This window comes from Panthera tigris, chromosome C1 (assembly GCF_018350195.1).
Source record: "Panthera tigris isolate Pti1 chromosome C1, P.tigris_Pti1_mat1.1, whole genome shotgun sequence".
Taxonomy (NCBI): Eukaryota; Metazoa; Chordata; class Mammalia; order Carnivora; family Felidae; genus Panthera; species Panthera tigris.
The window spans coordinates 12181094-12194270 of NC_056667.1; the positions used below are offsets into that span (position 1 = coordinate 12181094).

A 13177-nucleotide genomic window follows, 5' to 3' on the forward strand; every position below is an offset into this window, starting at 1 on the left:
CTGCTGCTTTCTAGGTTCAGACCTTGAGAAGGTCCCTTAACTTCTCTGTGCCTCGGTTTCTTCATCTGTAAAATGGAAATGCACTGATGTTCCTCTCAGTCTCTCTGCCACCTCTCTTCTATTCCCTCCCTCTTTCCTCTGGCTGTGAGAACATTTCCTTTAAGACACCCTGACCATGGGGCGCCTGGGTGGCTCAGTCGATTGAGCGGCCGACTTCGGCTCAGGTCATGATCTCACGGTCCGTGAGTTCAAGCCCTGCGTTGGGCTCTGTGCTGACAGCTCAGAGTTGGAGCCTGTTTCGGATTCTGTGTCTCCCTCTCTCTGACCCTCCCCCGTTCATGCTCTGTCTCTCTCTGTCTCAAAAATAAATAAACGTTAAAAAAAAAAATTAAAAAAAAAAAAAGACACCCTGACCTGCCCGGGCTCCTGCCCTGCCCACAACCTGAAAAAGGCACATCCTGTACACCCATGCTGTGGTCCATTTGAACTTGGGATTCTCAGCTTAGTTGGTACCTGCCACCTAATATTATTGTGAGCATTAGGCGAGTGAATACATGGAAGGGGCTGAGAACAGTGCCTGTACATGGTGAGTGCCAGGCAGGTGTTTGCTAGCATCTCCTTATCACTGTCACCATGATCTTTGTCATTTTTGCAAATAGCTCCTTATGCAACAACCTGCCTTCTTCCCTTTCTCTCTCTTTCCCATCCATCTGTTCATCCATCCATCCATCCATCCACTCATCCATCCATCCACCCATCCATCCATCCATCCATCCATTCATCCATCCACCATCTATCCATCCACCAACCCATCTACCCATCCATCCACTCATCCACTCATCCATCCATCCATCCATCCATCCATCTATCCATCCAGTCATCTACTCATCCATCCATTCATCCATCCATCCACCCATCCATCCACCCATCCATCCATCCATCCATCAACCCATTCATCCATCCATCCACTCACCCATCCATCCATCCGTCCATACATCCATCCATTCATCAGTCCATCCGTCCATCCACTCATCCATCCATCCATCCATCTGTCCATCCGTCCATCTGTCCATCCGTCCATCCACTCATCCATCCATCCATCCATCCATCCATCCTTCTCTAATGGGTATATACCTATGTGCTTTTTGGGAACCTGTTTTTTACACCCCACATTACATTACATATGAACAAAGTGACTCATGTTCTGATGAGTGGGGGTGGGGGTGGGGTGGAAACCATTGTGACCCCCTGGAAACCCCTGTGCTGTGTTGCTAGGTCCTGTGTCCACAGAGTAAACCTAGACTCTGTGTTGGTGCCATTGGGTATAAAGAACTTTGCAGATTAAGAACATTTGTAATCAGATATGTTGGCAATAAAGAAAGATGTTTCAGGGGTGCCTGGGTGTGGCTCAGTTGGTTAAGTGTCTGACTTTGGCTCAGGTCATGATCTTGAGGCCCATGAGTTCGAGCCTTGCATTGGGCTCTGTGCTGACAGCTCAGAGCCTGGAACCTGCTTCGGATTTGTGTCTCCCTCTCTCTCTCTGCCCCTCCCCTGCTTGTGCTCTCTCTTGCTCTCAAAAATAAATAAACATAAAAATGATAAAAAAAGAAAGACATTTCAGGAAGGTCTTCAAAATCAAACTGAACAAATAAATGTTTGAGGGGCACCTGGGTGGTTCAATCGGTTGAACCTCTGACTCTTGGTTTCAGCTCAGGTCACGATCTCATGGTTTTGTGAGTTTGAGCCCCACGTTGGTCTCTGTGCTGGCAGCACTGAGCCTGCTTGGGATTCTCTCTCTTTCCCTCTCTCTCCATCCCTCCCTTGCTCGTGCGCTGTCTCTGTCTCTCTCAAAAATAAATAAATAAACTTAAGAAAAACGTGCCATTTTAATGCTTCCTATCTTCCTAGTCAGGCCGGGGGTTCCTGGAGCAGGGGTTGTGTCCCCCTCCTGCCCCATCTGACTGGCATCCCCCAGGCAAGCGTGTTCCTCCTTTCTCCCTCTCTCTCTCTGCCACCCTTTCACCCAGGCCTGTGGACGGTGGGGCTTCTGGTTGTGCGTCCTTATTCTGCCTTGTGCGATGGCTGCCGGGAACGAGGGGACGCTGTGGCCAAGGGGGTGTCCCGTGCTTCTCAAGGGAATTCTCTTCCTCTTCCTCCTCCTCCTCGATGCCCAGTATGGAGGGAGCACGTTACTCGTAAAGCATTGCTTCCCCTGGAGGCCTAATAGACACTTCCTGTCTAACTGGTCCAACATGGGCCGGCCGAGCCCCCTGCCTGCCCTGCCCACCCCCAGCCCTCCCCATGTTTCTATGACAGCTCTATCCTTCCAGCGGCTGCGGCCCGAAGCACTCCTGTCATCCCAGACTCCCCTCTTTCTCTCACGCCCAGGTCCAGTCCGCCAGCCATCCTCCCCCGCCCCTGGGACCGAGCCACCGGCGACTCAACTCTTAATCGTGTCTTCCAGAATACAAACACTGTCAGGGCAGGGTGTGCGGTCTGTTTCACTCTTAGCTGCATCCCCATCACCTAAAGGGGGGCCCAACACGGAGTAGGTGCTCAGCGAATGCTTGTCCACTGAGATTCCACAAACACCCTGACAACAGGCAGGAGGGGCACCTGCTGGAGCTGCAAAGAAGGGATTTTGAAAAACGAATCAGCCGTCCCCAGCCCACTGCCCTGAGCTCCCTCTGAGGGGCCCTCCCCACGGGCTGGCCAGGGGTGCCCGCCGGCGGTGGCGGGGGGAGGGGGAGGCTTCTGCCATCTCTGGAGAATCCGAACCAGTCGAAGGGAACAGGTATAACTACCGTCTTCGGCGCCGGGAAACAGAGTCTTGAGAGGTGGGGTAACTGCCCGAGAGCATAGGTTGTAAGGGGCTCTAGGTTGTAAGGGGACTCGAGCCCCGGAGGTCTGACTGCCCTATGCTTTGTATATGCTACCTGATCTCTTAGCGCGTGAGATAAGATCTCCACCCGGTACTTGGTCGGCCCTCAGAGCCAGGAGTCTCAGAACAGAGGCAAAGCTGGAGAACGAGAGACGCGGGGCTGATGGGGAGCTCCCGCTGACCGCTGAGCCCTCCTCCCTCGGGGTCCCTCCATTTCCCCCCATCTCTCTGCGGGACCTCGGTGCCTCCTCTCCCGGCCTCCTGGATTGGTAGCCTGAGTGAGGAGGGCTGGGCACGGAGCCAGGAGGTGGGGACTCGGCTTAGGCAGCTAATCAGGTCACAGGGTGAAATTAAAAGGGAGGAGGAAATCACCGACCCATCAGAATGTGCGCTCCTTCCTGGTGACTTGGTGCCCAGGAGAGGAGCTGGGGTGACCGGGCGCGACGAGGCCGGGAGCCAGGGGCGCAGGATGGCCCCGCAGAGAGCGGTGCAGCTATCCCTGAAGAAGCCCACCTATGCCGTGTGTGTGGTGGGAGTCGAGACGTACGTGGACGTTCACAGGTGAGAACATAGAGGCAGCCACCTGGCTGCATTGGGCCGGGCCACCCCGGAGGACCCCAAGGCAAGGGGGGTGGGTGCCCGGTGGACAGATCGAACATGCTGGAGGGTGCTCGTAGGAGGTTGCTCTGACGGCAGAGTAGGGGGAGTGGGATGGAGAGTCTGGGAGGGAGGAGCTAGGGTATCAGGCCCACCCTGGGGCTCTGTCTCCTGGGCACCTGGGTCAGGTCTCTGGCCTCAAGCCTGTGGTTAAGGGTTCCAGCTCTGGGCCCCGGGCGGTGCGTTCTGATGTCCGAGCGGAACTCGTGTGCAACGGCGGAATGACCTGGGGCTCAAGACCGGGTCGTCCCGAATTCCGCCTTCTGTTTCTTGCCCACGACCCGTATGTCTGAAAGGAGGTGTGGGGTGTGTGGCATCTCGACCCTTGGAGGCCAGCCCGGGTGATTGGGATCAGGAGGGGAGTGTCAGAGGGATGATTCAAGGAGTTAATAGAGGACAAGAACCTGGTCACTGAGGGAGCTGGACTTGGGGACCTCGGGTGTGGGGCTTTTCCAGCTCTGACACTGTCTATGGTCTCCATCCCTGCTGGAGGAGATGGAAGGTCATTTCAGAAACTTAGGCCGCACGTAGTGCTGCTGACTAAGGCCAGAGGCATTTTACTGGGAGCCAGAAGACGCGGGTTCTGGTCCTGGCTCTGATGCTCGCGTGCTATCTGGCAGGGGGCCAAGTCACTGGCCCTCGCTGGGCCTCATGTCCTCATCCGAGCCCCGACAAGGTGAGCCGAGCCCCTCTTGAGTTCAGCGTGGAGGTCGAGTGCGCAGATTGCGGGGCTGGACGGACTTGGGTTCCCCCTGCCATCACGTCTCAGAGGGCGGCAAGAGCAGAGGACAGATCGGGGCATGTGTGGTGGGAGCGGAGGGCAGTGCTGTCTGGGGACCCCCTTCGGGATCACCAAGCATCTCGGCACCCTCAGATTTGGGCGCTGGCCCAGCCGTGGGGCAGGAGGAAGCTGCCCAGCCTGGCCCGCGCTGCTGTGCCTCTGGTTGACTCTGGGAGGGGGTGCTCCTGAGTGAGCGTTTTGAGAGCCCCCCCACCAAAAAGCCTTTCAGGAGCCTTCACCGGGGCACGGGTGGCGACCAGGGACATAGCCACCGAGAGTCTCGAAACTAGAAAACAAAAGTTTATTCTGCAGCAAGCTGGCTGAAAAGTAGACTGAAGGCAGGGCTTCCTGCCCATGGGGTCTGTGATAGACGGAGAAGGGCCATGGGACTGTCAGCCTGGGAAGGTTTGAAGAAGAAGCCTGAAGGTCCCCCAGGGCCTGGGCTGATCAGGAGGAGGGGACTCCACCCCATGATGAACTTGGGGCTCCTCTGCCCCATTGCCAGTTGTCTGGCTCCGGCTGAGGCCAAAAGCAAGGGGTTTCTACTTAGCCTTACTGGTCCAAGGGGGAAAGCCATTCCGAAGAGGGGGTGTTTCAGTCGCCAGGGCAGCCCAGGAGCTAAGCCCTCTGGCAGGGCCAGTGGCGATGGGCATGTGGGGTGACGTCATGGGAAGTGATTAATTCCCCCCGGTGCTGCGTGGACTGGTTATTTGGAGAAATATTTGTGTTCGAGGTAATTGTGCGCCCCGGCCCAAGGAAGCTTTAGAAATCCCGTGACTCAGGGGCGCCTGGGTGGTTCGGCGGACCGAATGTCCGGCTTCGTCTCGGGTCGTGATCTCGCAGTTGGTTCGTGAGCTCGAGCCCTACATCGGGCTTGGTGCTCTCAGAGCAGTGCCCACTTTGTTCGGATTTGCTGTCTCAAAAAGAAATCAAACGTTAAAGAAAAGAACACCCTGCCTTAGCATGTGCTACAGATGCTGTCCCCTTCCCTTCCCTCCAATGGACTAGCTCACTGCCCTGACCCAACCCCCCCCCCCGACCCCCCCCAGCGGGCTAGCTCACCACCCTGACCCTCCAGGTCTGGTTAGACTACCCTGGTGGTCCTTGTCCTTGCTCAGAAGTGACCCCTGGAGGACTCAGGCCAAACAAGAGGGGGTGGGCAGTGTGGGGAATCCATGCCTGGTGCGGTCTGGTCTCTTTGTCTGCCCAGAGGCCATAATGAATGTTTATTTTCTGGAATGGAGGAGAAGGCTGGCTGGCTGGGGGACAGAGACATTCTCCTGGATCTCTCCCAAGCCTCCCCGAGCCTCCCCGAGCCCTGCACAAAAGCATCAAAGCAAAATATACGCTTCCTATCGGACGGGTAGGATTGGAGGTGTGCAGGGAGGGGGCACTCTGCAGGGCCTCTCTGATGAGCCAGCGTGAGGCCCCAGGCTGCTGGCTGCTTTTTCCTGTGGTTCTGTGTATTTCAAAGAAGGAAAGCACCAGAACAGAGTTCTGAAACTTGTGGTGGAATGAATATATAGATATATATACATATATATATACACATATATATATGCATATATATATGTGTATATATATATGTATATATATCTATATATTCTTAATGTTTACATGGAGTAAATTGATGCTTTTAACTTGCACAGAAGTACAATGAAGCATAATTGTGCTGCTCATGGGATAATTACAGGATTGATGCAGACACTAATTCGTCATGACTGACAGGCTCCGAGAGCCGGGCTGGGACCTGGGTTTAAAAGCCGGCTGAGGACCTTCTCTCCTCCTGGCTGCATCCTGTGCCACACGGCATTCCTTTATTAGAAGTAATCTTACAGTTTAAGTGTGAGGTGTCTAGAGAATGTGAGGCCAGGGTCCTCCCTGTGTTCCACGGAGGGGTGACGGGCCGGCGTGTCGTGCTGTCTGGACAAGGGTGGGGGGTGATTTCTTGGAACAGAAAATGCTGGCATCTGGGTGGACCTCTGAGGTCAGCCACTCCTTAACCCTACAGGTGCCCCTGCCTCCCTGGTCTCCCTGGCCACCTGCCGTTTGAGACTTCGGGACCCTCCCTATCAGCCACTCTGCCCTCCCCTCCCCGCCCCTCCCATCATTTTTGGCCCTGGAATTCCATTCTCATTCTTCACCTCCCAGTCCCTGCCCTTCCTTTCTTGGTGGGCGGACCAGCCGGGGACCCCGAGAGGACACTTGAGACACAAGGAATGGGGGTGTTGCTCATGTGTGAGGTCGATTCCTCTTGACCCCCCCCCCCCAAATGGTCTCCTTGCGACATGTCCTCAGCTTTGCTCCGTCCAGAGAAGCATCCACTCCCTTCTCTTGGGGCTGCTAAGCAGCTGTTCAGCTCTGTCAGGTGGCCCTGATGCTCGAAGGTGTGGTGGGTAGGATGTGGGGCTCGAAGGAACTGGCAAATCGCCACCCAGCCTAGGACAGCGGCCCCTCGGGGAGCTCCGCGCCTGTTTCGCCCACGCTAGATGGGGGTAACGTTTTTTGTTGCTGTGACCTGCGAATTTGGGCCCCGTTTTACAGATGAGGAATTCCACAGTCCACAACACGCATAAGCTCAGCCACACTTGCTTTTCCTTCCGCACACGGGGGGCCTGCAGGGGACAGGGAAGCAGTAACTCACGGCTGACTCCCCATTCAAGGCTCTCTCGCGGGGAGGTTTGCCCCTGGTTTGCCTCTGCTGGGAGGCCTGGGCCGCACCCTAGATTTAGGAGAAAATGCCTGCCCGTGATGTGGGGTCTATAAGGTGCCAGTCATTGCCCTCCCCGACCTCTGTCAGCCACTGCCAGCACCCCGGGAGGTCCAAGGAGAAAGCCGCACCAGGGTCGGGAAGTTGAAGGACTCTCTGTGGCCTTTTACCCCACGGCGCACAGCGGTCATTTAACAGATGTTACTGAACAGCTCCACGCCGACCTTGACTCTGGAGGCGATCCATCCAGCCCGTACCCGCCGGTGAGGGGCTCCCATCCTAGTCTGAGGGCAAAAAGGACTTCAGGATGTGGATGTTAACAATCCACAGTTTTGGTCAAGTGGGCGAGTGAAGGGAGGTACCAGGATCCTCTGAGCCACCAGCCCTCTCTCCAGGATCCGCCTGTTCCCCACGCTCTTTGTGACGGTAACGGCCGTGGGCAGGACTGTAGTCAGTGAAATGTCACAGCAAGCCTGTGAGACGCGGGCAACTACGATCCCCACTTTGCAGACAAAGAAACCGCGGTACAGAGAGGTCGGGAGACTTGCCCCAAGTCACATGGCCCTCCCGTGCTGGAGCTGGGATTTGAATCCAGGTGTGCCCGACCCTAAATTCTCTGAGTTCGACCCCCAAAAGCTTCGTCAGCTGGGAATCTTCTGTGTTGCTGGGTCAGTTCGAGGGGCGGAGTGGCGGTCGAGGCGGAGGCTGAGCTTTGGAGTCAGGCCCCGAGTGGGGTCCAGTCTCAGCTCTTGCGCTGGGTCCCTTTGAATTTCAAGACGTCTTCTGTCAAATGAAGAGAGCAGCTCAGCAGGCGGGGGGCCGTGGGGATGGAATTAGAACAGGGTCAAAGTGTGGTGCAGACTGTGGATCACCTGCCCCGTGTGGACCCCCCCCCCCCCCCCGTGCAGGGCTGGGGTGAGCCATCTCCGCCCTCCCCGTGCCCAGCAGGTGCTCAGGGAATGCGTGTTGAGGCCGAGCAGCCCGCAGCACTCGCAGGAAGCTCCGTGCGCCCCTGGCGAGCTGCCGTCCTTTAGGACTGGAGCCCGTGGGGGCCGGCCAGCTCTGTGGGACTCTTGGCTCCCAGCAGAAGCACTCACAGAGCTGGCCGCGTCAGAAGGGACTTGCTGGATCCTGCTGGCTGGCCCTATGGCATCTCTTGTGGCTTCAGTCTAGAAAACTTCAAGTCTAAGGTGTCTGGAAGGTGGCACCTTGGGGGCATCCAGTGGGCAGGTGGCTGGCCGGGCGTGAGGCTTGCCTGGCCTGGTCTGCTCGAGAGCTGCCCGCTGGCTTGGTTTTCAGCCTTTCCCTCCAATTCTGCATTATTCTCCCCTCCTGCCCTTGCCTCTCCCCAGCACCGGGCCCTGGGCCACCCTCCAGGGCGCACTGGTCCTTTGCCACGATGCTCCCATCCCCCGAGACCAGGTCAGCACCACTCTGCCCTCCCGCCCGGACCCTAGGCTGGGAAGAGGGGCCCCAAACCTCCGAACTCTATCCCCGGGGGCTGGTGAAGTCCAAGTGGCAAGAATGACGGAGGGCACGGGAGAGACTTGTCCAGGATTGCCGTGTTTCTCCTGTCCTTAGAGGTCAGGCAGTCAATTTCTGAGTAGTTGAGAGAAGAAGGTGTGGCCTGCTGAACCCCAGTGGGAGGAAGCTTCTGGGAGGCAGGGTGCAGCTAAGCAAAAGGAAAAGCTTTCTAATTACCTGAGCTGTCAAAACACAAAGGGGTGTGAGAGAGTGAGTTGTCTGTCATAAGAAGTGTTCAAGCACAGAGCCCTACCACGGGCAGGAGGCGGGCCAAGATGATCTCCGAGATCCCTTTCTGACCCAAGGCTTATGCAGATACTTCACAGGCTCATTGTTTTAGGGCAGGCAGGAGCCAGGAGTTCCCGGGTGCTGCCCTCTTGGCCTTCACTGACCTCACCCCTGTAAAGTTCAGGTGCGTGTGTGGGAGGAGGGGACATGACTTTCCTGACTCAGTGCCCCACATGCTGCCCTAGGCCTCGCCTGTCCACTGCCGAGGAACCATACCGAGGAGCTCATGTTGCGAAGTTTCAACATTTTCCTTTTCCCTTCCCGTATCTTCCCCAGCGATCTCATCCTTCCGGTCCCCGCTGGGGACGTGCTCAGGGCACCCGAGTTCCTTTTAACGTCAGCCAGGACAGCATAAGAGAGAAGACAAACCTGCTGCTCCCTCCTCCCTTTGCCAGCTGTGTGACCCTGGGAAAGTTACTTAACCTCTCTGAGGTTTTTTCATCTGCTAAATGAGGACAGCAGCACGTACTGGGGAGGGTTGTTGCGAGGATGGATGAGATCATGAGTGTCAAACACTGAGCACGTGCCTGGCCCATGGTAGGTGCTTGAAAATGCCACCCCCGATCCACCCCACCTCAGTATTACCTGTGGCACATGCCACCCTTATGCCCTACCAGGTGGGTGGGCACACGCCTTGCCAGAGCAGGTGGGCCTGGCGGGGAATTGCCCGTTGACTTGAAATTCCTCGTCCCACCCTCTGCGCCTCCTTCTGCGAGATTCTCTAGGAATCTACTCTGTTCTCCTTACAGCCTCTTTATTAACCTGGTCCCCCGGGCCCGGGCTGGGGCGTGGGGTGCGGGGACGTGCAGGGTGAGTCAGGCAGGACGCTGCTCTGGGCGACACAGACGAACCGTGAACGGACCCCAGGGCAGGTGTGAACCAGCCCCGTGGGAACACGAAGGAGAGGACGCCGGGATCTGGCCCGAGTGGCCTGGGCTGGTAGGGGGCTCTGGGGGGAGCAAAGGTAACGGTGACAAGGGCAACCTCATCCCTCTTAAGCACCCACGGTGTGCCAAGCGCTCTAAATGCATCATCTCATGGAATCCCTCCAACAGCCCTAGGGAGTAGCTCTTTGGATTAAGCCCATTTCACAGAGGGGGAAAATAGAGGCCCAGGGCAGTTGAGTGACCAGGTTTGAGGGCGCCCACCACGCTCCGCACAGAGCCCACAATTCCCTCCACCAAAGAGGTGGCATTTGAAACGGGTCTTCAAGCACGCAGAAGGTTTCTCCTCCCCCTTCCCCGTCCTCATCCCCCACCCCTGCAGAGACAGGAGGAGGGCGCTGGGGAAGCAGAGGGCAAGGGCAGGGCCCCGGAAATGATGATAAAGACAACAGTGGTTACATGTATGGTAATGACTCAGACCCTCTGATCTAAGGGGTGCTTTCAAACCCATGACCTCACCTGACTGTGAGTTTGGGCTGGATCTGGGGGCTGCGGGGTGAGACTCCCCTGGAGGCAAGCAGGCGGGTAGGTGTGACCTGAGAGGCTCCTGCCGCTGCCCCGGGTGGGCCCGGAGCTCGCCACAACCTCCCACGCCCGCTGGCGACACCCCCAAGAGCCGCCCTGCATCCACGGCCCCGCCCGCAGATCCGGGAGCCTGAGCGACGAGGAAAGGGCGCTGCGAACCCTCTCATCGAGGCCCGGGGCTCGGGTTCGTGGGTGGCGGATGGCATCGAATGAGAATCTGAGGCGGCAAGTGCCTGCCTGGCGTCACCTGCCCAGCGTGGGCACCAGGGAGAAACAGCAGCCCCTCCGGGGGTTCCCTTCCTCTCCCTCCCCCTCCCAGTCTGCGAAGCTCCTGGTGGGATAGCCTTGGCTCTTTAACACCTTTTCCATCCCGAGAGGCAGCCCAGGCACGGGAAGTTGCCTGGATGTACGTGAGTGACGGAACCTGGAAGGCGGGTGGGTGGGCACAGGGCAGGGGAGACCTGCAGAGGCGGCCGTTTAGGGACTCATCTGCCGCCTGCAGGGAGGAGACAAGCCGAGCCCGGACTCCCGGCACCCCGGAGACTGCGAGCTGAGACGCAGTGACTGAGCAAGGTGGGGGGCGAGGAGCAGGCTGGGCTCGGAAGGTCCGCTCTGCGCCCCTCTTCTTTTACCCCCGTTGTTGTCCTCGCTGTTTCTATTATTTCTTACTCCAAATAAGGGAGCTTTGCGCCAGGGCCGTGACGTGGAAATGTCAACTTTTGCCCAAAGCCGGGGACTGGCCCCCCGGAACCCCGCTCCCCTTGAAAGGCTCCCACGAGCCGGGAACCTTTCTGCCGCCAGCTGGGGGCCCGGGGCTCATGCCTACTCGCTCTCGGGATCAGCGGGCCCAGGCTCTGGGGCCAGGAGGTTTGGATTCAAATCCAGGGCAGTCTTGGGTTCCGGGGTTTATCCCGAACACAAGGGCTCATTGTGCTTCCGCTCCAGGCCAGGCGCTGAGCTGGATGCTCAGGTGACAGCAGCATTAGAGAGAGTCAAGTGGGGTGGGGGGGTGTGGGAAACGGCTGCATTCTAGAGGGAGAAACGGGAGGGGCAGGCAAGAAGCAAATATGTCAAAATGAGCAGATGTCGGGGACAATGACGTTGGGTCACGGGGCTAGGGAGCATGGGGTTCGTGGTGTCCTCTCTATCGCACTGTCCTAAATTGGGCAGAGACGACCTCTCGGAGAAGGAGCTGAGGGAGCGAGGCCCCGGTGGATATCTGCGAGCCGAACATTGTGATTAACGAGAACTGCAGGTGCAAAGGGCCTGGGGTGGGAGTGCGCCGAGCATGCCGGAGGGGGAGCAAGGAGGTGGGTTCGTGGGAGGGGGAGAGGAGTCACATGGCCAGGAAGCCAGGTGGGGGCAGACCACAGAGGCTCTGTGGAAGGCTTAGAGCAGGAGGGACACCATGGCACTTAAAAAAAAAAAAAAAAAAAAAGCGTGTCGAAAACAGACCGAGGGCGGCAGGAGACCAGCCATTTTACAAAATCCGCGTGAAAGCAATTGGTGGTCCGCACCAGGGCGTTAGCTGTGGCGGAGGTGAGAGTGTCAGCTTTGGAGATGATGTGGACGCGGAGGCGTTAGGGTCTGCTGGGGTGCTGGGTGTGAGTGGGAGGGAAGGGGGGAGGGGGGGCACCCCAGGATGAACTTGAGGACGGAGAGGCAGTGCAAGGTGTTGGGCACGTTTGGACGGGGCGGGGGTGGGGAAGTAGGAGTTCGGTTTTGGACGCTTCACATTGATTTACTTATTTATTTATATTATTATCGTTTTCTAGAGTAGGAGGTCTTTTTTCCCCTTCTTTTAATTATTCCAGTATAGTTAACACGCAGTGTTGGCTAGTTCCAGGTGCACGATACAGCGACCCAACAATTCTGTACGCCCGTCAGCGCTCCGTACGATAAGTATGTTCTCCGTCCCATCCGCTATTTCCCCCATCCCCCCATGGGTAACCTCCCCTCTGGTAGCCATCAGGCTTTTTGTGCAGAGTCTGTTTTTTCGCTTTCTCTCTCTCTTTTTTCCTTTGTTCCTCTGTTTTGTTTCTTAAATTCCACCACGACTGAAATCGTTTGGTATCCGCCCTTATGTTCCTTGGCGTTGTGCTTTCTAGATCCAGCCACGTTCGCATACGGCAAGATTTGTGTCCTTTCTTATGGCTGACTAATATTCCACTGTGCGCATGCGTATACGACACGTGTCGCTAGCACGTCTTCTTGACTGTTCGTCTAGTGATAGACGCTTGGGCTCCTTCCATAATTTGGCGATTGGTAAATAACGCTGCGACAGCGCACGTATCTTTTCAAATTCGCGTTTTCGTGTTGCTTGGGTAAACACTCAATAGGGGGATGACGGGATCCTATGGTAATTCTATTTTTAGTTTTTTTTGACTCACCTCCGTACCGTTTTCCAGAGTGGCTGCCCCAGTTTGCGTTCCCACCAAAACGCAAAAAGTTCGCATTCACATCCTTGCCAGTCCTTGTTGTTATTTCTTGTGTTTTTGATTTTAGCCATTCTGATAGGTGTGAGGTGGTATCTTACTGTTTCTTCCTTCCTTCCTTCCTTCCTTCCTTCCTTCTTTCTTTCTTTCTTTCTTTCTTTCTTTCTTTCTTTCTTTCTTTCTTTCTTTCTTTCTCTTAGAGAGTGAGAAGGCGAGGGGAAGAGAGAGAGGGAGAGAGAGAATCTTAAGCAGGCTCCGTGCTCAGCTCAGGGCTCAATGCAGGGCTCGATCCCACAACCCTGAGATCATGCCCTGAGCCACAATCAAGAGTTGGACATCCACTGACGGAGCCACCCAGGAGCTTCTCTCACTGTAGTTTTGATTTGCATTTCCCCGATGATGAGTGATGTGGAGCATCTTTTCACCTGTCTG

At 56.5% G+C, this 13177-nt stretch overlaps 1 protein-coding gene across 1 annotated transcript in view; it reads left to right on the forward strand.

The window, feature by feature from the left end:
* Positions 1-3350: 3350 nt before the first annotated feature.
* PADI1 (peptidyl arginine deiminase 1) overlaps positions 3351-13177 on the forward strand; it is a 38266-nt gene continuing 28439 nt past the window's right edge. Inside the window, exon 1 of the mRNA XM_042996200.1 lies at positions 3351-3442. Coding sequence (XP_042852134.1) covers positions 3351-3442 — 92 coding nt within the window. The remainder of the gene's footprint in view (positions 3443-13177) is intronic.